Source organism: Falco cherrug, chromosome 15 (assembly GCF_023634085.1).
Source record: "Falco cherrug isolate bFalChe1 chromosome 15, bFalChe1.pri, whole genome shotgun sequence".
NCBI lineage: Eukaryota > Metazoa > Chordata > Aves > Falconiformes > Falconidae > Falco > Falco cherrug.
The window spans coordinates 21,350,011-21,376,559 of record NC_073711.1 but is presented as its reverse complement, the minus strand read 5'-3'; the positions used below and the strand labels follow the sequence as shown (position 1 = coordinate 21,376,559).

Sequence of the window (26,549 nt, the reverse complement as noted above, 5' to 3'; positions counted from 1 at the left end):
GGCTTATTTTTTTTCCTATGCAAATACGAAGAGAGGTCATACTCTTTAGGTTCAAGTAAGTAACCAGATGGCTTTGCTTATATATCTGAAAAGCCTTGAGGGGAAACATCTGTCCTGGTTCATATAAGGGTTACTGCAGTCAAAGCAGAATTACATGTTTTCAGGTGGTGTGCAACATCATATGTTCTAAATATTTAGAAAATATTCTCTACAATTGTTTTCCAGATCAAATGCCTAACAAGGTAATTCTTAAGTTCCTGTTTAGTTAATGTGCTGACTCTCTCCATCCTATGTAACATTAAAGCTGGCATATGATACAATGAGTAGAGTATGCACAAGTCCCACAAATTAAGGTGTAACCAACCTTTCTTCTGTGAGGTGCACACCACATTTTTTTTTGGTTTCTTAGAACTTTGTCATTCTTCAGAGTCCTGATAGATGTTTAGATTTGATAAGGCAGTGAAGGACCTGCGGAAACACACTTCTGCTTTATCTCCAGCGTTTTCAGGAAAACCAGAGAAAGCAATATAGGTATTCTATGCACTATGCACTCCTAGTTCTGCTACCTGAGCTGTCTCTTCTAAATTTGTATCATAACAAATACGTATAATGTGTTTTGAAGAAATTGGCATGGAGGTGAATTACTGTTGTGGTGGTTTTGATGACTTGCATCCCTTGATAAGCACTGTCATGTTCAACAATCCAGCTGTTTTCTTAGTTCCTTTTAATAGATGAATATATCATGCATTTAATGCCTATGCAGTCATCTACAAATGCACCAGTTTGTGTTTTCTTCTGTCATTTTTTTTTTTTGTGTGTGTGTGTGTATCTGTAACATGAAGAACTTTTTTTATTAGTTTGTTTTTCATACAGATCATCAGTAAGCCCTTACTGGCCAGGCAGACTTTATTTTAAAAAAGGAGAAAATGTGCTTGTCCAGCATGAAGAGAGTTTGGATTTATAAAAATGCCAAAATCCTTAATTACTGGTAGTATACATTCCAAATCCCATTCATACAAATCTAGATCTTCTAAATGAGAAAGAATGAAGTCAATATAGGGCCCCTCTAAAGAAGATATTGGAGAGCTAGAAAACAAACTAGTCTACTGTCAGTTAAAAGTGAGTTATGTTTTCCTGAACAATGCAGTGCCAGCTACAAAATTATCAGGTATAGTTATAGAAAATTACTACAGCATTGTGGATATTTAAATCATTATACTTCTATGGCAAATAAATTTACTATTGTAGGGATATTTTTGGAACTGTTACTTACAAAGTTACTACATTTTTCAGTTTCCACTAATTATCTGGCTTGTACTTTCTTTGAAAAAACTAACAAATCCTCCAACATAGACAGTAGCACACAATTTTTTCCCTGGAGGCCTTCTTTCCACACTGAGGATATACAAACCAATACAAAATATTGATCAGAGCAATTATAAGCATAAACTGCCAAAATCTTAAACTTCTGCTTGCTTCCTGCAATTTTAAGGAATTTGTTTTGCGTTCTTCTAGGTTTCTTCCATATTTAGCATCTAAATTTAAAAAAAGTATTTGGGGGGGCTAAAATTAAGTCATCGATGATTTTAAGCCAGTAAATATCAAAGTTTCTATGAATCTAAACTTTTTACAAACTCTGTGTGTATCACTGTGATAGCAATTCTCATTGCTGGCACCTGACTGTATTTTGTACGTTCTTTGAGTTATGAAGTAAAGACTACAGCAGGCGTGGTGTTTTCCACTTTCTAGGTTTTGTAGGCCCAGTTTAGAAAGAGATAGAAAATAGTGCACTGTATTTCAAAATGCAAATATGCTTAGGAGAGAACAGTGCATCATGACTGGAACTTTACTACGCTGTGCAAAGATGACATGATAATGTCCTTCTGAATTTGTTGATTTGAATGTAATGGGTGTCCTGATTGCTCTGATTTCATTGACTCAGGAAAATAAAAAAGTCTCTTTTTTCCTTCATTAGTCTGATTTTAGTGTTAACTTTCATTACTGAGTAAAATATCTTAACCCATATTATAGCATCTGATTTACTGGATGTATATGCTAAAAAATTTAAAGGGGCAAAATACCCTTCTGCTGAATACATCTCACCATAGCTGGAAGCTAGTAATTGCTATTAGAGATGGATTCTTTAAGAATAAATTTCAAAAGCTGTCTCAAGGACTGGTTTTCAACTAAGATTTTTAATCCACTGTAATGACTTCTATTTTTTCAAAGATATTTTTAGTAATACAATTTATAATAACATGTCCAAATTCCTAAGAGCATTTTATCATTGCCTAGTAGTAATGACTGCAGACTGTTCTCTAATAGATCTTGGTATTTAATGGTTTTGTCATTAAGGTTCTCATTGGAATAATTTATCATTAACTTAATTATTTATCATCCTTTTCTAAAATGAGCTCATGGAACTCTAAAGATTTCAGCATTCTGAAAATTATATCAATCTATAAAAATCAAAAGTAGTTCACTTTTAATTCTGTAATTGAGTAAGAAAAATAGTAAAATATATATAGCCTCTGTCATTCCATAAACAAAGCACAAAGTAGAGGAGTTCATTTAGAATCCAAGTTGACATATTTGCATTTCTTTGGCTGTGGCCTGTTTATAATTAATTCCATTTTCTGATTTCCTGTGGCCAGCGCATTTTTAGAAAGTTTTCAATAGAACAGCAACATTGAAAATAGAATAGAACTTTTTAGAATTCTGACACATATTGCAGTCTTTTCCAAGCCAAATGTTCACACTTGGGATCCTGTCTTTGGCCCGCTGTGGATACAGGCTAGAACCTTACAGTTTATATCAACTTCTCTTCACTCCTTAAAAGAGGATTTTGATTGAAATCTCTTCAAGGTTGCCTTTACCTTCACATGTAATCTGCTGTTATCTTCCTCTAAGAGAAATCATAAACTATACCTGATATAATATGGTGAGATTTGTAGACTGCTCTGAGTATGAGCATTTTTTTTTCTCCTTGTTTTTTAATAGCAATGGGAATACACACTTTGGTCAGAATGGCAGTTATGATTAAAATATAGTGAACTGACAGGTCAAATGTAGTCAAAAACTATAGCAAATATAATGTCACTTAATGCTTGCATACACTTCTATAGTTACTGTTGTTGTATTCCCTAAGCTTTTCATTCTTAAATATTCACTTTAAGGCTGCTGCAAATTGGCCTCAGCAAGGCTGTGTCTGGAGAACTGCTGTATGAACCCAGCATCCTAATTCCTGTTCAGTACGGATCTGCTTGACACTAGGGCTGAAGACTTGTGGTAGTTATAACATTTATGACAGGTCTTTACTATGGTCATTTATTACTACTGTAAAAATCTACCATGTTTGGAACAGAAAATGGAAGGAAGAGATTAATACTGACTCTTAGAGGTGCTGGAGGCTCAGCTCTTCTGTGAAAGAAATTGGCTTTTGCAAAAAATATTCTGTGCAGCACTTGGACCCATACTGCTTTGTTTAGCAGAACTGTGCATAGAGAGTAACTATCAAGGTTCAAATTAAAACCTGATGCTTAAGTAATGTTTTAAAAAAGATGCACTATTTAGAAACATAAGTGGAGAGTCTTTCCTGCACCTATTCACTTTCCTTGAAAGGCAAGCCTAGAAATCGTGTGTGAATAGAAGATGCAAAGAAATGAGGCTAAGAAAATCCTCCAAAGCCCACCCTATAAATATTTATGCATGCCTTGCTGTTTGCCAGAGCTGAATGTGAACCAGTAACCTAACTGTCACTTGCCTGTGGTTACTTTTTCCAGTACTTCCTTTCTAGGTAGGCTTGTTCTTGTCATTTGAGTCGTTATACTTCCTGAAAATGCAAAGATGAGACTAAAGGGAGGCAATAGCTTAGCCCTTGGGACCCAGGGCTAAGGTTAGGTGTGAGTAACTAAGAGTCTGCTTTAGTTGTGCCATTTTTCTGACACCAGTGGGAGAGAGAAATTTCAGAATGTGTAGTGTGAGTCTGGGTATCTAGATTGGGTCACAAGTATATTAACAAAAAATAACAGCTTTAGAAGGAATGCTTATAGGATTTGCTAACATTCACAATACATTTCTGTCTATCAGTACTAATCTGGGTGTTACATAGGATAAATTTTTTGATACTGTAATATTGAAGAAACTTCTTCAGTAATGATGTTACTTAGGCAAACCAAAAAGAGGGCAAACCAACTTTCATGATAATTCACTGTGAAGTGCTAAGTGGTAGGCGTTTCTTATTTCATTCATATTGAACAAGGTAATACATCACTTGCATATAGGAAGGGCAAAAGGACTGCTAAATGCAGCCAAATTTATTGTCTTATTCAAACTAGTACAATTCCACTGATTTCAGTGGTGCAACTTGGAAGAAAGATTGGTTGAAGTGTAGAAAAATGTGAATTTTTACAAATTTCACTTTCAGTTCCGAATCTATGTATCTGACTGTTTTGAAACCCTTCTTTTTGTTGTTTGGTTGGGTTTTTTTCTCATGTGCCTGTGGAAATATTAATAGAAATTCAGCGGCACTTAAATGTGTAAGAAACTACTTTTATCATAAACATCTTTATATAATGTCATTTTTATTATTATTCAGTTTTAAAACTTCTTCAAGCACTCAGGATAATAGGATAGTGTAAACTTTCATTAAAAAAAAACCCTCCCATAAAAGTACATTTTCTGTTCTCATGTATAAAGAGTTCATTGTAAAAATACTATTTTTAGATAATCAAGATTAAGACATTACTATAAGTAACTTTTTGTGAGTGGCACATATAAAATCATTTCAGTACTAGTGATGTTCTTTTTTATGGCTATGTTTACAACTTACAGTAACTTGAAATACTCAGCTATATCCAGGGGGTGTATAGATTCAAGTCAACAATCATTTATCTTCAGTTAGGACCTTAAAGCTGTTACGTATATGTTATACATTGCTATAGCATAGTCTGTCTTCCTCCTCAGCAGTGCCTGTTTCAACTCAGGATCCAGATTGAAGTTATTTCATGTCTTGTAGTCCTCATCATTTGGTTTCAAATGTACAGTGATGTCACAAATTATTAAAAGAGAGTGTTCAATTACGCTTTATTCTGTTGAGAAATGTAGCTTAAAAAAATACAGCTTCAACAGCATCATTTCAGTCCAATAGAAGTAAGCAGACACAGTTTATACGAAAACTTTCAAAATTCAATTATGGAATTTTTCCTTAGGTTGGCTGGCAACTAAAGAACCTAGTAAATGCATTGTGGGAAGACCCAAATGGAGTGATTTTAACCTTGAAAAAGCGTCCTCAGAATACTCTGGTTTCTGCTCCTGCCCTTCTGAAGAACGTGAGGTGGAAGCCTCTTGCACTTCAGGTAAGAAGGCTGTTACAACACTGGTGTCATGGTAAAACCTTTATTCAAGAGAAAACACACAAATTTTTCATTCCAGTGAAAGGAACAGGAGCCTCTAAAAAGTCCCAGATTCCTTTCAAATAGGGTGCTGAGATAAATATGTGTGGCAATGCTTTATGTGTCAATAATACTGTTTTCCCACATTTTTTGGTGAAGTTGGGAGCCACAACAATTCATAGAAGGAAAGAATGCTCACAGATAGTGTTACTGAAGAATAAGCAAGCCTAAGGTTCAGTAGCTTGCTTTGACTGGCAGAGGCAACATTACCTCCAGTGTTTCCATTATTTCAGTCTGTTAAAACTACTTGTTTGTAATCAAGTGTGTCAGGAAAAGTCATCTTCTGTTCCCCACCTCTCATCAAGTTTGAGGTTTTGGTAGCAATGCAAATAGAACCTCTGATATTTTCTGCATACTTATCCCTTGAAAACCTGTTGATATATAAAAAAATTATTGTGAACACAGCTGGTTCTTCCTGCAGCATCAACATACGTAGGAGAAACTGACCCACTGTAAAAAGGCTGAACTCAAAATTATTAAAGGAAACTTTTTAAAGTTAGGAACTGTGCAAGTTTAACACTACATAACAACCTCTATTAAGTTTATGCACTTTCATAATGTTGAAGCTTCACAGAGTTGTTTTGTTTGGATCACATGATACATGAACGTGTTTCTGAAAAAAAATAAATTAATGAAAGCAAAGCAAATCCTTCAAGACTATCCAGGCAAATTTCCTTCCTGCCTGGCATTTCCTGGATCTTTCCTTCCTCAAAGTGCCTAAATCCTACACAGCTGCTTCACTTAAGGAATTTGTGTAATCCTTGCAGCTCAGGAGTGCTGACACTTGGATTTAGAGCCATCTTTCTTTTCTCTGTGACTACCTCTGGGGGAGAGGAAAGGGGCATTATGACACCAGGAGGACATTTGAGAATCTTCAGATTTTTCTGTCGTAAGTGTGCAGGAATAACATTCTTTGCTGTAGCAAGATGATTATGTATTTCCTTGTGAACTTTATATGAAGCCTTCAGTGGCAGCAAATTGGAAATTACATTTGTAACTGGGCTTCCATAGAGATCCTCTCTTTCTATTAGTGTATTGAAGAGTTGAAATTCACAAACAGTGCTAGTTCTGGAAGTGTTGTCAGTGTGAAAAAAATATGTAATGTATACATGGCACAGTGTTTTCCACAGAACATGCCAACCCCTGTTGTGGTAGCCAGATAAGTGAAAGTGCACCAAGCTATTTTTGTGGAATTATAGGTTTCTATTTTTGTTATGTGTCTTCTCCTGATGACCCAGAACACAAGAGCCCCTGAGGATCAAAGGGTGCTTTCAGTGCCATCCTCACTAGGATATGTTTCTTCTATGTCAGAAAATCGTGCTGTGAAGATATAAATATAAATCATTTTGGAAAATAAGAGTATTGCCAGTGTTACTTCTTAACAGTAGATCTTGTAATAAAATGTAAAAAAACCTCCCAACTTTAGGTCATCTTTAACATCTTTAGGTCTTCTTTAGCCTTCATGCAACAGAGGCGAGCTCAAGTATTTCAGGGCACAGTTTTTGGTTTTGCCTGTTTCCCACAGTTCTCACCTGGATCTATTTATCTCACCTGGATTGTTTATTATTGTCACCAATGACTTGGAACTAGCATGATTTAATTTCAAGATGATACTAAAGCTTGTATTTCCTGGACAGCTGACATGACAGCTTGGTGCTGCTGGAAAGGAATGATCTCACTTCCCTCTCTCTGTTCTTGGCTGCAGAATATCCTTGTCTTTGTTTGACTTTGACAGTTTTTAGACTCTCTAGATCAGTTTGATTCTTTGAATTGGTAGGAAGGCTTCTGGTTTTATTTATTTGTTTTTCTGGAGTTTTCTACCGCTAATGGAATAAAATAGCTCTTAAAGAACAGACTCTGTCAGAGGCTATGGACAGACTTTCAGAAATAAACAGAACACATTCAGCGTAGACAGAAGGTTTTATACTTGGATATAAGTAACCGGCTGTATGAATGGAGGATATGGAATGCCCAGTTAAGCAACGATTTGTAGAAAATTGTCTTATTTAAAGTAGATAAAAATTAAAACAATTCAGCAAGTGTCAGACTATCACACAAAAGGATAACGTATACGGATGCGTTATGTTTCATGGTGTGTTCCGTATATGGATCTATATATATTGCTCTGCATGTGTTACTTGTCTCATGGTGCATGTATGGATATATATAATGCACCATAAAAAATAACACATGCAGAGCAATTCTTCCATTCTGATTTTGTGTTGGTAAAAAACACAAAACAAAGGCAGTATATAATTAGGGAGTGAACAAAGGAAGCAGGATTTAAGAACTTGAAATTCAGAGGTCAGAAATAATATTTAACTCAGGTTGGTGTGCAGCAGGAATTTTTTTAAATAAAAGTTGTCATGTTTTCTATTATTTCTTAAGGCACTTATAGGTGTTATTAATACTTTTTTCCATGACAATTATGTTTAAAATTATATCACATAGTTAATTTATGAATTATTAATGATAAAAAAATCCATGAAACCTTATAAAATTTATTTCTTGGTCCCATTGTAGTATTCCTTTGCTGTATATAGTTTCCCTTGATGCTTAATTAACAACAGCAGAATGATAATATATGCCAAATTTCTATGCTATAATTATCTTTCAGTAAGACAGCGTGTCAGTCATACCATTTTCTCCTTTTGTCTCTAGTTGGCATTATGTGACATTAGAAAACTATTTTCAATTTTTAAACTCTGTGATTATCTTCCCACTCAATATAACATGGTTCTTTCATCTGTGATGGCAAACAGCACTCTTTTTTATAAAAGTGAGCACACCAGCAACTTCATTCAAATAAAATACAACATTTATTGTATTTTTTCTTTCTATTTGCAGAAATGTTCTACAATTATTTAATCTTTCTTGTTACAACTACTTGATCCAGAATATTAGAATTTTTATTATTTGGCTTGAGGTACAGAATCTGTCAGGAGATATGAGAAGTAAAGCTTCTATCAGCAGTGACAATTTTATAACAACTCTTATGTATTAGGGAAAACATATGCTTTGCAACTTTATAAGTATCTTCAGAATAATTCTAGCTATGTAGCTCACTTCAGATTTTGAAAACCGTGTGAATTTAGAGAGATGTTGCTTTGTACAAGAGAGAAATTCTATAGCTTTGTAAGGACAGATGCTTGTAGAGTGAAAAAAGGAAAATAACAAGTTTGGTGTATACCACTCAAGTTAGTTTGCAGTTCAGAGTTAAGGTTCTGTACCCTGATAGAATTGCTCAGCTGAACTCTGAAATGAGGTGCTGCCCATTCACTTTGCTATCTCCATGAGAAATATCTTGGGCAAGGAAAGACTCATAGCACCTTAGACAAAGAATATGCAGAAATTAAGAAATTAAGTTGTGTTCTGTTCTCTTAAGTGTCTTGTATCAGAGGAGATGGTGAACAGTCATTTCCTTTTCATCTTAATGCCACTCATGCTTTTACTGACTTCTGTCATATTCAGTTGTATTTCATTGTATCCTCTTGCTCTGAGGACAAAAATTATTACTTACACATCAAAACTGTATATATTTTAAGTTTCAAAATGTAAAAATCCACAAGACTGGAGAACACTGTGAACGTAACTGCAGGGTTTTTTACCAATTTACCAGTACGTGAGAAATACTCAACAATATTGAGAGTTCTGTTTCTCCTTGTGAGTAGTATCTTATTGCAAAAATTTAATTTTTCTGCAGCTAGACCAATTAGTCATCTGTATCACTGGCATGAATTAACCTTTTCTGACAAAAATTAAACACTATAGGAATTTATAGGGTGATATGTAGTTACAAAGCCCCATTTTCCCTTACCGCAGGCAATCCATGTAGAAGAGTGACGCCTGTGTGTTTTCTGTGAATTCACCCATCAGGGGAATTCTGGGGATTCAGTTTATTCCTTCAGGGGAGAAAGCAGAGACTCAGTACCCTATCCTTAATCTTCATACCCCCTCAAAAGGTAAGGGATGTCCATATTCAAGACTCTTGTTGCTGTACCAGCTTCCTGCATTTTGTTCTGCTGTTTTTTGCAGGATGTGCTGGGGTCATGTTTGTTGTTTTGAACAGCACTTTTGAAATAGATACATTATTTAATTATCCCAAATATATGCAAAACTCACTCAGAATCACAGCAACGTATTTTGTTCTGAAAGAGTTTGAATTTTTCTGTCTGGCAAACAATTGTTTAGTTCAGATGAATGTTGAATTTAGCATTTGTCTTTCATTTTTATTTTGGTCTTTTAGCATTGCTTAATCATTTTCCTGACAATTAGCTATTCTTATTAAAAACTTTAAATAACAACAGCAGATACCTAAAGTGTCACTTTTCAGAAGTCATCTATAAACAAATGTGTTTTCCTTGGGATTTTTTTCACCTGTGCATTTATTTGCACACGCTTCATCAAACATTCATTTGTACACCGACATAGTCAGCATAATCACTTTAAGTAATTTTATTGGAATTGAGATATAAGACTTAAAGACTTGACTATGTCTTTATAATTGATAGTCCTGTTTGGGTTTATTTTTACTGTTTATTAAAATTGCCTTTTTTGATTTTGTATAATACTAAAATATTATATTAAATACTCTTATTAAACTATTATTAAAGAAATATTGTTTTAAATAATACTAAAACACCCCTATGCTAATTTGCAGATACCTAAACCCACTGGAATTCCATGTCTGATGTTGCAGACATGGGGTGAAACTATACATCTTTGCTGCCTTCGCTCTGAGCTCCAGATCATAGAATTATATTTGCTGGAATGATCTGGGTGATGATAGAGGAGGAGAAAGTGGGTGTTCTCTTCATTAAAGACTCCCAGGCCAGATAAGTGAAGTTTTTTGTGAGCAAATAACAGAATCGCCCAATATCATTTATTTGGATCAGGTGCATCCTTTGAGAAAGGGATAGAAACAGGCATTGTTCCAAAGACACAATGTCTGGCAAATTCTTGGAAAGCACTGAAGAGAGGTATTTTTTCATGCAGAAAGTGGAGAAAATAAATAAAGCTGAGAGGGAGGAGGCAGGAGACAGCTTATCTGAGAGCAATCATGAAGCAGTGTATTTTCTTAAAAACGCACAACCCTCATATAAGCAAAGTGAACTTCAAGAGCACACACTTCTGTAAACTTGGTGGATGAGCTCTTACAGTATGCCAATCAAAAAGGGAAGAAAAAGAGCGGGGCGGGGGGAGGTGGCACTCTTTTACCATTATTTTTCAAAAGCATTTTTTGTAAAATTGTAAATGATGAATGAATTTTAGTAAGGTTAGAAAACCAAGAAGTATAATGCTTGTCTTCAGAAAGGGGAAACACAAGAGACAGCGAATTACGTGTCAATTAATATGCACAAACAGTTTGCAAGCACTTGGAAGATAACCAATGAGTAAAATCAACATGAATTTATTATGAAGAAATCATTAAACAGATTTAATGCTCTTATGTGAGCAGTTAACTGGCCTCGTAGATAGAAAAGAAGCTGTATATCTTGCTCTGATATTAATACCTTTTCTCATAAGTTTGGCATAGAGAGTTAAGGACTAGGTGAAACTGAGATTGAATGGGTGGAAAATTACTGGATAAACTTGCCTAACAAATACCTGTTAATGATTCACTTTCAAACGAAGAATGTAACTTTTAGTGTTCGACAGCTAGGTGATACACGTGGTTTTGTTCCATGTTTTCATGACAACCCAAAGGAGTTGCTTACTAAATTTGCATAGATTGCTAAACCAGGAGGGCCTGCGAATGCAATGGAGTCTTGGCTGGTAATTAAAAATGTGGAAATTCTAGTTTGGAAAACTAGAAAAAAAGCTCTAAAAATGAAATGAAGGAGGGCAAGAGTAAAGTATGCTACTGGGAAATAATAAAATGCAGTTTTAAAGAATGTGGCAACTGAATAATACAACAGTAATTCCAAATAATATGGAAATTACAGTAAAGAAAAAGTTGAATGTCATGTTGGAAGGAACAAAAATACCTGACTGAAAGACATAAACAGGAATATTAAACACAAGTGAAATAATTGTTGTGCTTTATTCAGTATTGGTACAATCTGAGCTGGGTACTGATTACACCTAGTATACACTGGGTACACATAGTCTAATCAGTTGGAAAAAGTACAGAGCATGCTACAATTCATTAATGTTTTAAAAAACAAGCCCTATAACGGAAAAATTGGGGGGGGGGGGGGGGGGTGTTTGTGTAGTTCTTGTTTTCTAGCCAAAATAAGGGGAACCAGTATTCAGAATGTAAAAAAAAAATGAAAGTTTTAACTTTCTGGGATAGGAAGAACAAGAATTGAATTAAATTGAAGCAAAACCGATTATATTGCTATAAGGTCAGATATTATTAAAAATCTATCAGGAATAGAGGAATAGCATGGCTATCACCCTCTTGGGGGGCAAATTTAACAGTCATCTCTCCCCACCCCTTTTTCTGTTGTTAACTTCATTGAATATCCTGTGACCTTGAAGGCTGCTGAATATACAACCATCGAAAAGAAATTATTCATAAGAGACTTGGTATAGGTGTTTTCTGATTCTAAAATAGTTTCTGCTTGTCTTTCTGTGAGGGTGATAATTTATATCTTGACTCATGGGAAACTGTGTCCAGCTGCAGGTAAGTTGGGGGATTACTAGAATGTGTTATTATATAGTCTTTTTATTAATACTGCCACAGCAAAACTTCAGAAATAATGGTAGTATTCTGGATGTAGTGGTTGATAGTGTGTATAATGTGGTAGGACCTCATTTCCAAAGATATGAGAAAGTAAGTAGTGAATGATTCTTGTCTGGCAGTCAATTCTTATGCATTTATACTGATAATACAAAAGAAACCTAAAACATTTGGTTAGAATATAAGAGGCTTAACAATAAGCATAAAAGAGTAGTTTAATTTGGAACCCTGTGCAGACTGACATTCTCACCAAAAAAAAGTCTTTTTTTGGTATCCTTTTACTTTTTGAATAACGTAAAAATAATTTCAGTGTTTATCTCTAGAATATAGAAAGCCTTGTATTCAGAAAAAGATTATAATTGATCTTTGAGGCTTTCATCCAATTTTTAGGTCACTGTGTATCCCTTCCACCTGTAGAAAACGAGTTGTATCTATTCAAGCACAATTTTGTATTTGAATGGGAATTTTTCATATTAAAAACCGTAAACAATAATATGAAGAAAAGTATTTTTTATTTCTTGAATATAAACACAGACTTTACTTTGGCTGGAAAATATCCTTTGTGTATGTATTTTTCTATCCTGCACAGAATATTTGATTGTATTCCTTATAGCTATTGACTTGAGCTTCCCTACGGCCTTTGAGTAAAAGAATCGTGTTTAAATTAATTTAATTTTTTTTAAAAAAAACCTAAAATCCCAAAAGACACCCAAACGTTATTAATACCTTTAATATTTTTGATGCTCATATTTATTGCTTAGGTTAATCTATATTCCATTGCTGGTTACCATACAACCTATATATGCATCACTGTGGTACAATCATCACGGCTACAGGTTCAGTAAAAGAATAAGAAACAACAAATGACTATGAATTCTGTTTTCTTAAAAAAACCCTAGGGATTCTGTCCTCTTAACAATAAATCTTCTACTGAAACCAACATTATAGTTATGAATACTTTCATTCAGTGCAAGTATTCCAGAGTTCTGTAATTAATTTTTGTATTAATGCCATTTAATAGTGTATGTCCTTTTCCCCCATATAATTGATTTTCTGCATTGGTTAAAAATCATATTTTGATTCTGAGTCTCAGATTTTCCCATGGGATGGCTTTTAAATTAATTTCCCTGGCCTTTTGTCAGTTTCTTGCATAACTAGTCTTGAACCCTTTGGTAAAACAGCATTTCAGTAGACAACTTTTTTTTAAAGAAACCAGTAATTTGAAAAAAATGGCTACTAGAAAAAAAGATGTCAAGATTCTTAAAATTATGCACATTGACATAGTTGTTACTTGTAGCACAGAAAACAGTTTATTATTCATGTGCCTTTTTTTTACAGCCTGTAATTCCAACCAGTCCTACAAGTGGTTCTACGACACCAACAAGTACAATGGGCGTATCTTCAAAAATGGAGAACTCTGCACTCCAGGATGTTTTCATTCTCTCTCCCATGTCAGGACTTTATGGCCCCAGGTATTTACATCCTATGGAACATTAAGAAAGATGGTTTATACAACTACTCAAATCTTTAGAGACTTATAACTTCAGCTGAAGATTTTTATTATAAAATGCAAGTTTGTGACAGAACAAGGTTTGAAGATTGCTGGTGATAATACGCTGACTGCAAAGCAAGCTTCAAACAATATACCTAATAGCAACTAGTGTGAGTTAGTCATAAAGTTTTTACCCAATAGGCATCCCTATGGGGGAGAAGACAGGTTCTGTCAACTGATCCCAGAAGTGAGGGAAGAAGTCTTCCCTCACTTCTCCCCTCAGTTGTCCACTTCCTACACTTCATAGTACATTGCATATTCATTTATCACACAAAGGATTAGTTACAAGTTTTTGACTTCTAATGCAAGTTAGAATGCGTCCTCAGATAGCACTACTGAAGTTAACTTCATAAACATGAAGTTTAACTATCTTGCAGTTAAAAAGGAACCTAAAGATTATTTCATTAATTTACATTTGTTGAATTGAATCACTTTCATAAAATTTCTCACATATAGCATTTCAATTACAGATGTTTTTATTTGTAGTGTTTGGGAGAGACAGTTGTATGCTTAAGCTTTATCATAAAATGGTTAATTTCTCCATAATCTTCTGATTTACTGTTTTTAGGGATGAAATTGGAATAATGTCTTGTGATGACATCAGCAAATTTGGAAAGTCTGGAATGAAAGGTTCTGAGTCTCCAAGCTATTTTCTGGAGCATGAAAGTGGGAAATATTACACTTTAATTGAAGGTGAAGGCCACCCCATGGGCTCAGAGTACGAAAGAAGCAGAGCTACAGGAGTACGGAGAAGAGAAAAAACACCTACTCATGGTAGGCTTGATTTTTTTGATATTTTTTAATTTACCAAATTTACAAATTGTGCTATTAACACTGCAACACCCCTAAATATCTGTCATTCTTTGTTAGACCTTAACCTGTTGGCTTTGAATACTAGACAAAAGTTTATGTGAAGGAATAATTAGTATAATTACAAACTAATGTTCATGGTCAGGAGCGTCTAAGTTACTTTATAGATTTATTCTGCAGTGCATACTTAAAAATTTCAATGATACTGAGCTTCATATTATTTGGAAGCTAGCATCTTGATTTACTCAGTTTCATTCACAAGCTCTTGGAGTTTATTCTAGTTGCAGTGTTCCGAGCTGTTAAACTTCAACGGAAGACCCGAAAAAACTTACTTTTGGTATGAAAGTATCCATAAGATGTAAGACACTCCAAAATGCAGTGCTGTATTAAATGGATGTAGTTACATGAGTAGTATCCTACAGTGCATTTGTTAATACTACAAATATATTTCAAAATCTTAGAATGAGGACTGCTGAAATATATGACCTACTAAAACAATAATTAACTTATATAGAAATTTTGTGTGTGTGTAAATCCATATGAGTGTACAGGTATACAAACATGTATGTACTTGTATATGGTATACGTATCTATGGAAAAGGTACTGCTTTTTCATGAATTGACAATATTTTTTTTTTACCTATCTGCTAAAACTGATTTGCTTGGTGTTTGAATTTTAGAATACTACTAAAATACAGCACTGTATTCTCCATATATTTTCAGTGGTTTTGATTTCAAGACAGTTATTTTTAAAAATTTACAGACTTAAGATAAAAGATTTTTTAAAAAAAACTTGTGATTATCTCATATTTTGAAAAGGGCATTATTTCTGAGCCTTAGAGTAAGCGTTGACTCCTCCTTCCGATCATAGCATTCTGATGGTTAGGAGCTATCTTTTGAGATAAATATTCAATAAGTACTTCATTCACCTACTATGAGACTAAGGGTTTTTTTCCTTCCATTTTGCTAAAAGAAGTTGCTAAACTTTTTTGGTTTTGGTATCTAGGAAAAAGGAAACCTCTCACAAGCTCAGAGTAGTAAAGAAGTATGTGTTTGTAAAGAACACAGGTAATAAAAACATGCTGCAGTTCAATGGAAATAATACCAAAGGCAGTTACAGTGGAAGATCTAATAATAGCTGAAATGGAACACCACTGGGGAAAAAAACAGAAAAATCTTTAAGCGCTCCAGGCACAGATTCTGTTGGTCTGCCATAGAACTGGTTACTCTGATGCAGGATTTGATACTATGGATGTTATTAAATGTAGTTTCCTGTGGTTCTTTCAGTTGTTAGCACTTAGAGATGATGCAGCTTTCTTGTTCCCATTCTCAGACTGAGAATCCGTGGTTCTTACCACCATAAATGTTAGAAGAGGGTGCAAATGATGACCCCACATGCCAAACCTGAATTTGATAGTTAAGCTGTACAAATATTTTCCTAGGTCAATAAATATTTGCTGAATTTCTCTTACTATATGCATGGTATCTATGGCAGCATTTATGTAACTTACCAGGGTTACAGTTTCACCTGCATTACCTTTTGGCTAGGATCAGCTAACGAGTGATAGTTAAGCAATTTCACCTGCTGTTTTGAGAGCAGAGAGGGTAGAATTCAAGTCTGAAAACGACAGCTGCAAGGATTCTTCAAATTACGTCAAGCTCCAATGATAGTTCACTGCAGCTAGAGAGTGATAATTAGTGTAGTTAGACTTCCCCAGTGGAGGACATCCAACTTCCCAAATGGTGTTCTGGTTTTGTCATTCTAGTAGTTTAAAAGCAGTTTTATTTTATGTTTATCAATTAACAGAACTTTTGTCTTGGCTTCATAATTTGCTAACTACAGCTGGATTTATGGAAAAAAATGGCAAAGTATCAATTTTAAAATGGACAGGTTCATGTATATGCACATGTACATTACCTTTTCAGAATAATAAAATTTTAATAGATCTTTGTTATATATAGGATATTTTTAGTAAATTGTACAGCCATATATTTGGTGTTTGAAATAGCTGTAACACTGAAATGTAGGATTCCTTCTTAAATCTAGTAATATTCAGTCTTTATCTCCCTGATAAGTGATGTCACATTATTATAAAATTAGAATGAAAGATAAATTTTAACTGTGATTAAAATTGGAGTCAGATGGATGTATTTGGCTTGCTTTCATAAGTTCATGCTGCATGTTGACTTAAAATGTTGGGCTCTGTGCCCGATCCCAGTAATAAGTAACATTTTTCTTGTTTATGATGGACAGTTCAGATTTTCTGTAACTTTGAAAATCTAGAAAGAATTTGATTTTTAGGTCTGAGGAATATGCTTTTGTTTCAAAAAAAATTGCTAAACTAGAATTTTTTAAACTACAGATTAATCTGTCAACTAACAGACTCCCAAATACAGATTTTTTTCTACTGCAGTAGAATATTTTATACTTCTGACTTAAAGATATACGTTTGAACTGTGAAAGTGACAATGGGTCTTTTGGTGGAAAGACAGGGTTTATGGTAGATTGATTAAACACGTACTTGATGCTGGAACTAGGTAGCCATGGGCAAAGTAAGGAAAATAAAACCTCTGAAGTTGTTCATGGTTGAGTAGATGCTTTCATTATTGCCAGGACTCACACAAACCACTGCTCAGGAATTCCTGCCATGGTCCTACCAGAATGAAAGCAATCATTAGAAACCAGTCTCTGTTGCAGCTGGTAGGCAGAAGGATACTCAAGTAGATGAGATGCTCAGTATTGATAATATATATGCAAAATGCAAGAAGGCAAATAAGTCCATTTTCTCAAACTATGTGTGAAAATTAACCTTGTATTTATAATTGCTGCAGTATTTTTTATTTATTTTTTTTTTTTAAATCGAGTGTTTACACTAATATTAGTCTGACTTTAACATGCTATGGTATTTAGAGTCCTTGTAGCAATGGATATCAAATCTCTTTATGTGCCAGAGGCAAAATCATCATAAATAAGTATTATTGTTTTCTTTCAATTTATACTGGTATACATGTACACAATAATTTTCTACTCAGAAAAATACCCAAGTTGCAATATTAAAATAGTTTATAGATTACATTTGTTTGCAAAAGAACTTGGAATTAAAATAAGCAGTATGCAAAATCACTAATTCCTGTGTTTGGCTTGTGTATTTCCTCTCTTAAATTTCTGGTTTTGATGTCGATTGTGCTGTGGCATCTGATGTTTTTGTTACAAATCTCTTCAGAGCTTCAGACCTTTATTCTCTTCACAGAAATACTTCTAAGTTTTATTATGGTGATCTGCACTTGTTATATGGATTCTTATTTTCATATTTTTGTTTTTTAATTTATAATCTTGTTTCTCAATCTTTTCCATATTACTGATTTCCTTTTCTTTGGTTTATGGAGGGTTTTTTCTTAATTCTGTTCTTCTAAAATCAAATTTGAGATTAGCAGTTGAATAATGCATTTGTAGTTAAAAGTAGTTTCAACTGTTAGGCAGACAGGAAAACTACGTACATTTTCCATACGATTAGATATACACAAACTTTTATGGTATGAGTGAAAGCATAATATAGGGAAATCTCAGTACTCTACGTATATGCTACCCCTTCAATTTTCATAAAATCATGTTATCCAGAAGCATACTTGTCTTATATACCTGTTTGTTCTTAAATCCTCCTAATATTTTAGTAGCTAAAAAACTGTATTTTGGAAGAATAGTGGGGGAAAAAAACTAGCATACAGATAATCCACAGAAAATACTGTCACCCTAATAATCCTGGGGAAATTGATAATGAAACTTTTGTTCACACTTAAATTCAATAATTAACCAAGGACCAGAACAGTAGCAAGATACTTCAAAAAAATGTGCTCGAGTGCTACATAAACACACTAAATTTAGTCAGCTGGCATACGGAAAAAGGAATCTTTGATTATATGGGTCAGACAAAACTTAAACCATAATCTAGAGAGTATATTTCTGTGTTTTGTGATAATAATGCACACTGACAAGGCCAAAGTGCTAATGTTTTATAGTCAGTTTTGTAATATTCCTTCTTTAATGGCTTGCTATCAGTGTTCTGCTGATACTGTAGTAAAGAATGACTAATGTACATTAATTTCTTACAGCCATAGTGCCATAAAATCATATTAATTAAAGCCCCAATGTCTGAATCTTCTTTTTTGTTGTTGTAACCAAACTGCACACCATGCTTCCTTTTTAAGGCATTTGGAATTAATGTTCCTTGAAATGAGATCCCCTCATTAGTCACCATGGGATTTTCCAGGCCAGATAGGTTTTACTGTTTAACTGATAGATATGTAATGTTGTATCAGTATTCATAGTTATGATAATTAATATTAATTAATTGATATTAATATAATGATGTATAAATACTTTTACTAAAGCATATTAGTTTCTTTAAAAACTGATTCTCTCTTTATTCCAAAACACCTATTTAATGTGTGAGCAAGTTTTTAAGAACACAGTTGAAAAATAAATTTGTAATCTTCTTTACGTTTATAAGTGATTTCACCATAGTCACATAGGTACTTTCCTTCAGATCGGTATAATGAAGAGGAAAACCCAGCATCAGGCGATGCTTAATTGATCTTGAATGCTACAGCTTTCATAATGCTTCGGTGCTGATAAAAAGGATTGCTCTGAAGGGTCATGTCATGCCTGTGATTTATAGACATTACTTATTCTACAGCCTTATATTTTTAGTCTTCAAAAATTATATTGGTTTATCTTGAATTGTTTCCAGGAGATTTAAGGCCTGTTTCTATGCCTACTGAATATAGTTGGATAGGGGAGTCAAAAGAACAAAACATGTTCAAGAGGGGAAGCAGAGGTGAGTATTTTTTTTTTGCCCATTCTCTAAGATTTTTCTTCTTTGTTACTTAAGAAGCATGAAGGTATCATCACAGGAACCAATTTTCCTGAGTGTCACAGAGAATATAAAAAAGCCTGTTTACTGTCTGGGGTTTGGTGTTTCTATTTCTGAAAATTTAAAAGTTTGTATTAGTTGGAGGGATTTACTCTAATTCTAGTACAAAGATAAATAAACATCAAGGGAAAAGACTTATAACATTCAGATATATGTTAATTGCAATCAGTTCTTAATCTTCACATTTCTGGAAAACAATGGTGTTCTAGAAGTACGGTAATGTCCTTTGAGACACACTTTGATTAGTATGAATAAATATATGAAACCAGAATCAGCGGTTGTACTGTCAGTGTTCAGACCAGCAGTTCTAATCATATAAACTTCTATTAATTCCAGTGGGAATTATGAACTTTGGAAGAAGCATGGTGATAGTTCTTTTTTCCTATTTTTCCTCTGTTAAAAAGCAATTATATAATTCAAAATATATTCTTCCAACATGCAAATATATTTATTCCTATGTTTATTGTTATGCCAATTGTTAAAGATTCTTAAATAAATACTGTTTTAGGCACACTGTGGGTAGCTGAAAGGAGTTCAACTTGACTAGTTACAATGTGACAAAATTGAATTACATTCTTGAAAATTAATACAGGATTTTAAACTACCTTTTTCAGTAATCTTCCATTCCAAGAGAAAATAAATATCATTTAAGGCACAAGCCTTTTCTGATTTATTCCAAATACGCTGATTTATGTTTAGTTTGTATTTCACTGTTATAAATTCCTTTCCTTAGACTTGATGCCTGGTCAGTTCCCATTTTGAAATTGTTCCCAAGTATACCGTGCATCTCCTTAAGACCATTATTCCAATTTGTCGGGTTCCTTGAAATTACAATCCTTGTCCCTGGAATGGTCCCAGAGATGCTTCCTGCTTGGTACAATTTACAAATATTTTATGTGTTAGCCACTTTCACCTCAAATGGCAGAGAGGCATCAGTAAATGTGGCACTGAGTCCAGTGCGAGCCCTCACAATTCATTTGACATTCACATCAGTCTTTCTGCTTTAATAGTACTGGGTGTTGATCTTTGGCATTTCACTGAAACCTTTTGGCTGTATTTAGGTTTTCTTTGTTACACAAGCCATACGATGTGGACTAGCTTCATGCCATCTGTCATGCAAGGACCTGGGTATGCTCCACCATCTTTCAGTGCCTAGGTTTTGTGCCAACTACTTAGTTTGCACTTGATTGGAACCTTGGTGCAAATAAGTTTGCAGACGAAAGAGCTTCAGAGAAAAGTGGGGAATTAACCAAATTGACAATATAGATGCAGCCAAAATGGTTCTCTCTTTATTTCCTCTTACTAATGTTTTTTTTTCTTTTTTTTCCTCTAACAACTGACTCTGAGAATTCACTCCTGCGGTATCTGAGTGATGACAAGATACTGGTTATCCAAGAAGAGCCTTTGACACAAAAAGACAACAAAAGGGACACAGGTCGTAGGTCAAGAAAAAAGGGCAAAAACACAAGCAGTCCAAACTACCCTATTAGTCCACCTGTATTGACATCTACTATTAATGTTAGGCTCGAGCCTGGACAGCAAGATGTCTTGAATTTCTCACTAGCAGAAAACAATACAGTTCCACTTTACCATGTAAGTACATAACAAAATAATTTTTTTTTTACCTATTACCTATTTTTTACCTAAAAAAACTATTACCTAAAGTACATGGAAAACACTACAATATTTTCTTTTCAGGATTGATACAACTATAAAGGCATATTCTTCTACTGTGTGTTGTAATGTTACATTCTATAGCCCAAGAAAGCTGATTAATGTCAGTATCACGATAGATTTCACTTAAAAACAGCCTAGACACAGTGCAAAAATGAAAGGCAAGGACCATTTGATATTGGATGCTTCAAGTAAAATACTGCTCTTAATTACTCAGTTTCACTGAGTTTAGTTTAATTTGACCATATTATTTTTTCAAAAGTTCATAAGGATCTTATACTCAGCTTCTGGTAATAATTATAGATTAGTCTATATGCTTTTATATTTCCACTTCAAGCACTATGTCTTGTAAAGACAGATAAGCTTAATGGAGTTACTGTTTATTTAAATTGCAGTACCATGGCAACAATCTAGTAACATGAATTTGTTCGTACTGATAATGGAGGAAATATTTTGGACTAAAACCTATGGAGACAATATAATTAATCAGATGAATGACCAGCCAGTTCTTGTAGCTACTGTGAGACAGCACTAGGTTCTCCTGACTGTCAGCTAGTGCAGAATTTCACTGTACTGATCTGGATGTCTTGAAATATTCAACAGCCTTTCAGAGATCAGGCCTCACAGCTCATGCTTTGTATGTGCATATTGCTTTTTATAGAAGCATTCTTGAATTTTACTCATAGTCCTACCATTTGGAGGGGACTGCTCCATTCTCATGACACAGAGTAGTAGCTTCAAAGTATTTTGTGCTCAAACCTTACTATCTTGAGGGCAGTTTTTACTGGAAAAGAAGCCTATTTCCTCCCCACATTTGTATGGAACCTTGCAAAGGTGCATTTATTTTCTAATCATGGTGCATTTTCTTCTAGAAAGATATAAGTGAAAAAGCAGAACTTGTAGCAAGTTTCTTCAGACTTTTCTGCATTTGGGGCTTCTATTTGGTGCTTCTCTCTTTGAGCAAAATCTTGGGAGATAACTGCATTTGCATCAAGTCTGAGAAGGTTCACCTCAGGGGTGAAATATAGCCATTGATTCATCTCTGTTGCTGCAAGCTGTCAACATTTTATAGCCTGAAGATCAGATACTTTTATTATGACTTCAGGAAATTTAAGTTTTCCTTTCCTATGCCACTTCAAATTAGTATTTTTGGAAAAGGAGTAAGATCTTTTTCTCCAACTTCAGAGAAAGTCAGGTAGTTTATAAATCAAGTCATGTGATTGTTTAGCAGGAGATATTTATTCTGTCCATAAACTTACAGAGATAATCAGGATCACAAAGTCAAAGAAAATTATTTCAACTCCAGAGAGAAAAGCAGTAGCTAGTTTACTAGGATGAATGAGAAAATTATTATGCAATTCTGCAAAAAAACCTGAACAATATTTCATTACTTGGTAGATTAATCAATTTGTTCTAGTTAATTTTTGGAAGAGTGATGCTGACTTCCGAAGAAAGGAAAATGGGGTATATGTGGTAAAATGCTAGTTGCACCCTTTAAATAATGGTAGTTGTTAGTAAAGTTCCCAGAGTCAAGCCTGTTGTCATGTGATTTATTTTTCATCATCAATGCAAACTCTATTTAAAGTCCTAAGTCCTGGGAAAGTTAGGATAAAGGTTGCTGTTTAGTTCAGTTAAACCTGAATTTAATGCTTGGAGTTTTTTAAGAAATCACCAAATTGAATCAGCTCTATTGCCCTTCTAGCCTGGCAATGACAAAAGTCTTAACTTCAGGGGAAGGTATAAGGAGGCAGATACTGAGCAACAGACAAATCTCACCAAAGTAGTCAGAAGCTGGTAGTCCTGAAGTGAATACTCTTTCAAAAATAAAACTGGCATTTCTCTTGAAGATTAACATGCCACATACTCACCATGATTTCAGAAGTGTATATTATATTGCACAATTTCCATACCATCATATAAGCTTTATGTTCTATATAGCAGTCTGCAAATCACTCTATACAGAAAAAAAACCGGTTGTATATTATAGAAATATTATCTTAAATGTCTGTGATATTATAATACACAGATTTAAACTGTTTTTGTTAACTGTTTTCTGTTGGTAAGTCACAGTGACTAGGAGCAGTTCTTCATTCTGTGGCTTTCATTGTGTATTAAGAGAAATGCAATCATTTGAAACAGACATGATAAATTAATAATGTGATATTGTATGATAACACAATAAATATGGAAAAAGAACCTAAAGATATATGTCAACTGTAAAGGGTCTAAAGGAAAAGCAGGAAACTGGAAAAAAGGTGGTATCATGGGTGGCAAAAACATTACATGTAGCGATTGATCTACTCAAAAAGCCAGTGCAGCACGTGTTTCATAAACTATTATACTGTGTAGTAATTACAGAGGAGGACACATGTAAAATGATTATTCATGGACTGACAAACTGGTTTGAATTCTTTTATCATCTAAATCTTCTGAACAACATTAGAGATGGACCTTTGCAGTCCTTCAGGAGATAGTCATAGGAATCGGAATATCTCAGGCACTTAGTCAACTGCCTTCTAAATATACAAGAGGAACTGAGTCAACAAATATACAAGAGTTGCTGACACAGGTTTTGTGGGTTCTTGCCAGTACAGAATCATTTGTATTAACAATGTCTTTCCACTTTGAATACTGAAAGAATTCTGAAAAGCAAAGCAAAAAAATTAGCATATCTATCCTAAAAGATAGCTACTGAGAATGGAAACATTAAATATCAAAGAATGTTTAATGGCATCTTGATATCAAAAAGGAAGAGAAAAATATCAGGTAGTTGTGTTTCTAGGTAGAAATTTAGGTTTTAAGTAGTCATTTCCTTAATATCTAAAGGTGTTTACCAGGATTTTCATAAACATTTTAATATATTTACTTAATTGCATAATGAGATTTTATTCTATCAAGAGTTCATTCCACAAGACTAAGGTAAAATGAAGATACTTCTAAACCTTACCTAACTAAATTACCATAAAACAGCTTTTGTTACTTCCGTATTAAAAAAACCCACACAAAACAAAAAAAAAAAAAATTCTGAGAACTTACCTCTTCCTTCCTCTTCTATTCTATGTTTTGTTTTTTCTCAGCTGTCTGGCAGCAGTAGTATTAGATGAAAAAACTGATTTAGTTTTTTCATTTGCTTTTTTGGTTTGTTTTTTTTTTTTTTTAATGGAAGTCAAACCTGCATAACTGTTATAATCAAACTCCCATGAATTCCTTTACCCTTAACACATGCCCAGAACAACTTTTAGATATATTTCAACCCAGATAAATGCTTTGGAAAAATGAGATTATACTGTTAAATATGATCTTAATCATCCTTAGTAAAGGGAAGGTGATAGTGTCTTGTAAGCAAACAAGTATGGCATTACGGAAGGAGAAATTGAGATATGCAATGTCATTTAGCCTTTGCTTTATTTCCTAAGCACTTACATAAATACATACACACACACACAAAAAAAAAAGGCACTTATCTAACAGTAGTTTAAATTACCAGACATCGATGTAAGAATTTTTACAAAATTGGTAATTGCATAGATTCACCACTAGATTGATGCTTTGGAAGGAATGTTGATTTGGAACCTAAAATTAAACAATTAGACTGATTTCATAAGTTGCTGTGAGGATGCAGAGTTACTATATAAAATGGATATTTAGGTAATGCAATATTGGCAGTATGCCCAGGATATAAAATGATGCATAAAGCTAAGTTGCAGGAAAATATTACTGTCAAGAAACACTGCCCCTTTCAGGACATATTTATAACTCTAATTTTAATTGATATGCAATTCTGTAATGCATGTTAGACAATCTGAGGAAGAGTCAATTACAACAAGGTTGTTAGAATTAATTATTAATCAATAGAGTATTTATTAGAACATGACTTCCTATGTTTTCTAATGCTTCACTTCTGACGTGATATTGTTTACCAGATTAAGCCTATACAGTGAGGCAGATGTAAGTATCACAAAAGTATATCCATTATAGCATTGTGGAAATATACTATTGGAACATACCCTGGGCTTACAAGAATAGAGTTAAAATGTGAATACGTTTTTGGTTTGTATTACCAGAGCTCATTCTGAAAAAAGTTAACTTACCAAGTAGGACTCCTGCACAGTAGACCAGATGTACGTGAGAAACTTCTCATTTTGCATTTTTCACCATTAAAAACCCCACAAAAATTCTTTTATGGAAAACACTCTCCATCCTTAAACTAATGTTCAGGATTTTAAAAAACTCTAATGAACTGTACATTTTCTACTGCTTGGTTACATTTTGAGGTATGGGATCCAGCTTCTGTCTAAAAGGAATACTGAAGTTCTTATTCCAGACCCAGTCTGAAAATTCACATGGTGTTCAACTTTGTGGTTTTACTGCCTCAGATTTCCACTAGTTTCAGAAGCTCAGAAATCTAATTTGCTGGTTACTACTTTAAATTCTCAAATAAGATAATGATCTCTCATCTGTTTTTACTTGGCAATAAATGTTCTGGGCCTATTATCTTCAAAGTAATTGGATATTTTGTTTTGTAGTGTCATATATTAAGAAATTGGATTATAAACTATTGTATCTTCTAAATTTTTTGTGAATTAAAATTCAGTGTGTAGAAGAGACTTAATTTTTAATGAAGTTTACGATAGATTCTTTTGTTTCGATATTCCCTACATAGTAAAACAGAAATAATGGCTGCTTTAGGGTAGTCATTGAGAATGTTATGGCAGTAGTCACTTTTTATTTTAAAGATAATTTGAAGCATTATAGTAGTTTAGGATTAGTCATTGTTTCACAGCACTTGCTTAACTTGCTTTTTATTTTCTTCCTGCTGATCACAGGAAGTTGGTAATGCATGCCTTTTAGCACAGAATTACGTAAATGCTATTTAGCTGTTCTTGGAGCTGCAGAAGGCAGCTTCACAAACAACATAAAGTTTAATGGTACATGCTGAAATGTGTGCAAAAACAATGTAGATCTTTTCTTTTTCTGTAATGCATGCATGCTGGGATGTGCCAGATGTTCCAGACACTTTTTTTGGATGCTAGGCAGTCTGAGTGCCACTATGATAAGGATAATAATTCAGATAGTCTGGAAGAATCATATGTATTCAGCTCCATATGACTGAAGGAGCAGTCTTTTATTGCCAATTTTGTAGGAGAAGCGCTCATATTTTATTTCTTCCTTCCTGGTTTTGCAGGAAGAAACAAAACTTTGCTAACTGCCACAGATAAGTATTACTTTCTTCAGAGTTTTATTTCCTTTCTGAATTGCTGGGGAAAAAATCTACCTTTTGCTTTTCATTTAAGTATCTGTAATATGGAAAACCTTCTTTCCCTAACTTGCAACTATGTTGAGAAATCACTATGAGGATGATTATGTGGAATCTAGCTGCTCAGAGAAGCTAACATAAGCCTTTCTAGTCTCTGTAGCTTCAGACTGATTCTGTCCATTTGTAT

At 34.0% G+C, this 26,549-nt stretch overlaps 1 protein-coding gene across 1 annotated transcript in view; it reads left to right on the top strand.

The window, feature by feature from the left end:
* LOC102053859 (connector enhancer of kinase suppressor of ras 2-like) overlaps nucleotides 1-26,549 on the top strand; it is a 213,110-nt gene that overhangs the window by 132,802 nt on the left and 53,759 nt on the right. The window contains exons 10-14 of the mRNA XM_055727544.1: nucleotides 5,211-5,357; nucleotides 13,477-13,610; nucleotides 14,259-14,464; nucleotides 19,249-19,334; nucleotides 20,770-21,024. Of these exons, the coding sequence (XP_055583519.1) occupies nucleotides 5,211-5,357; nucleotides 13,477-13,610; nucleotides 14,259-14,464; nucleotides 19,249-19,334; nucleotides 20,770-21,024 (828 nt within the window). The remainder of the gene's footprint in view (nucleotides 1-5,210; nucleotides 5,358-13,476; nucleotides 13,611-14,258; nucleotides 14,465-19,248; nucleotides 19,335-20,769; nucleotides 21,025-26,549) is intronic.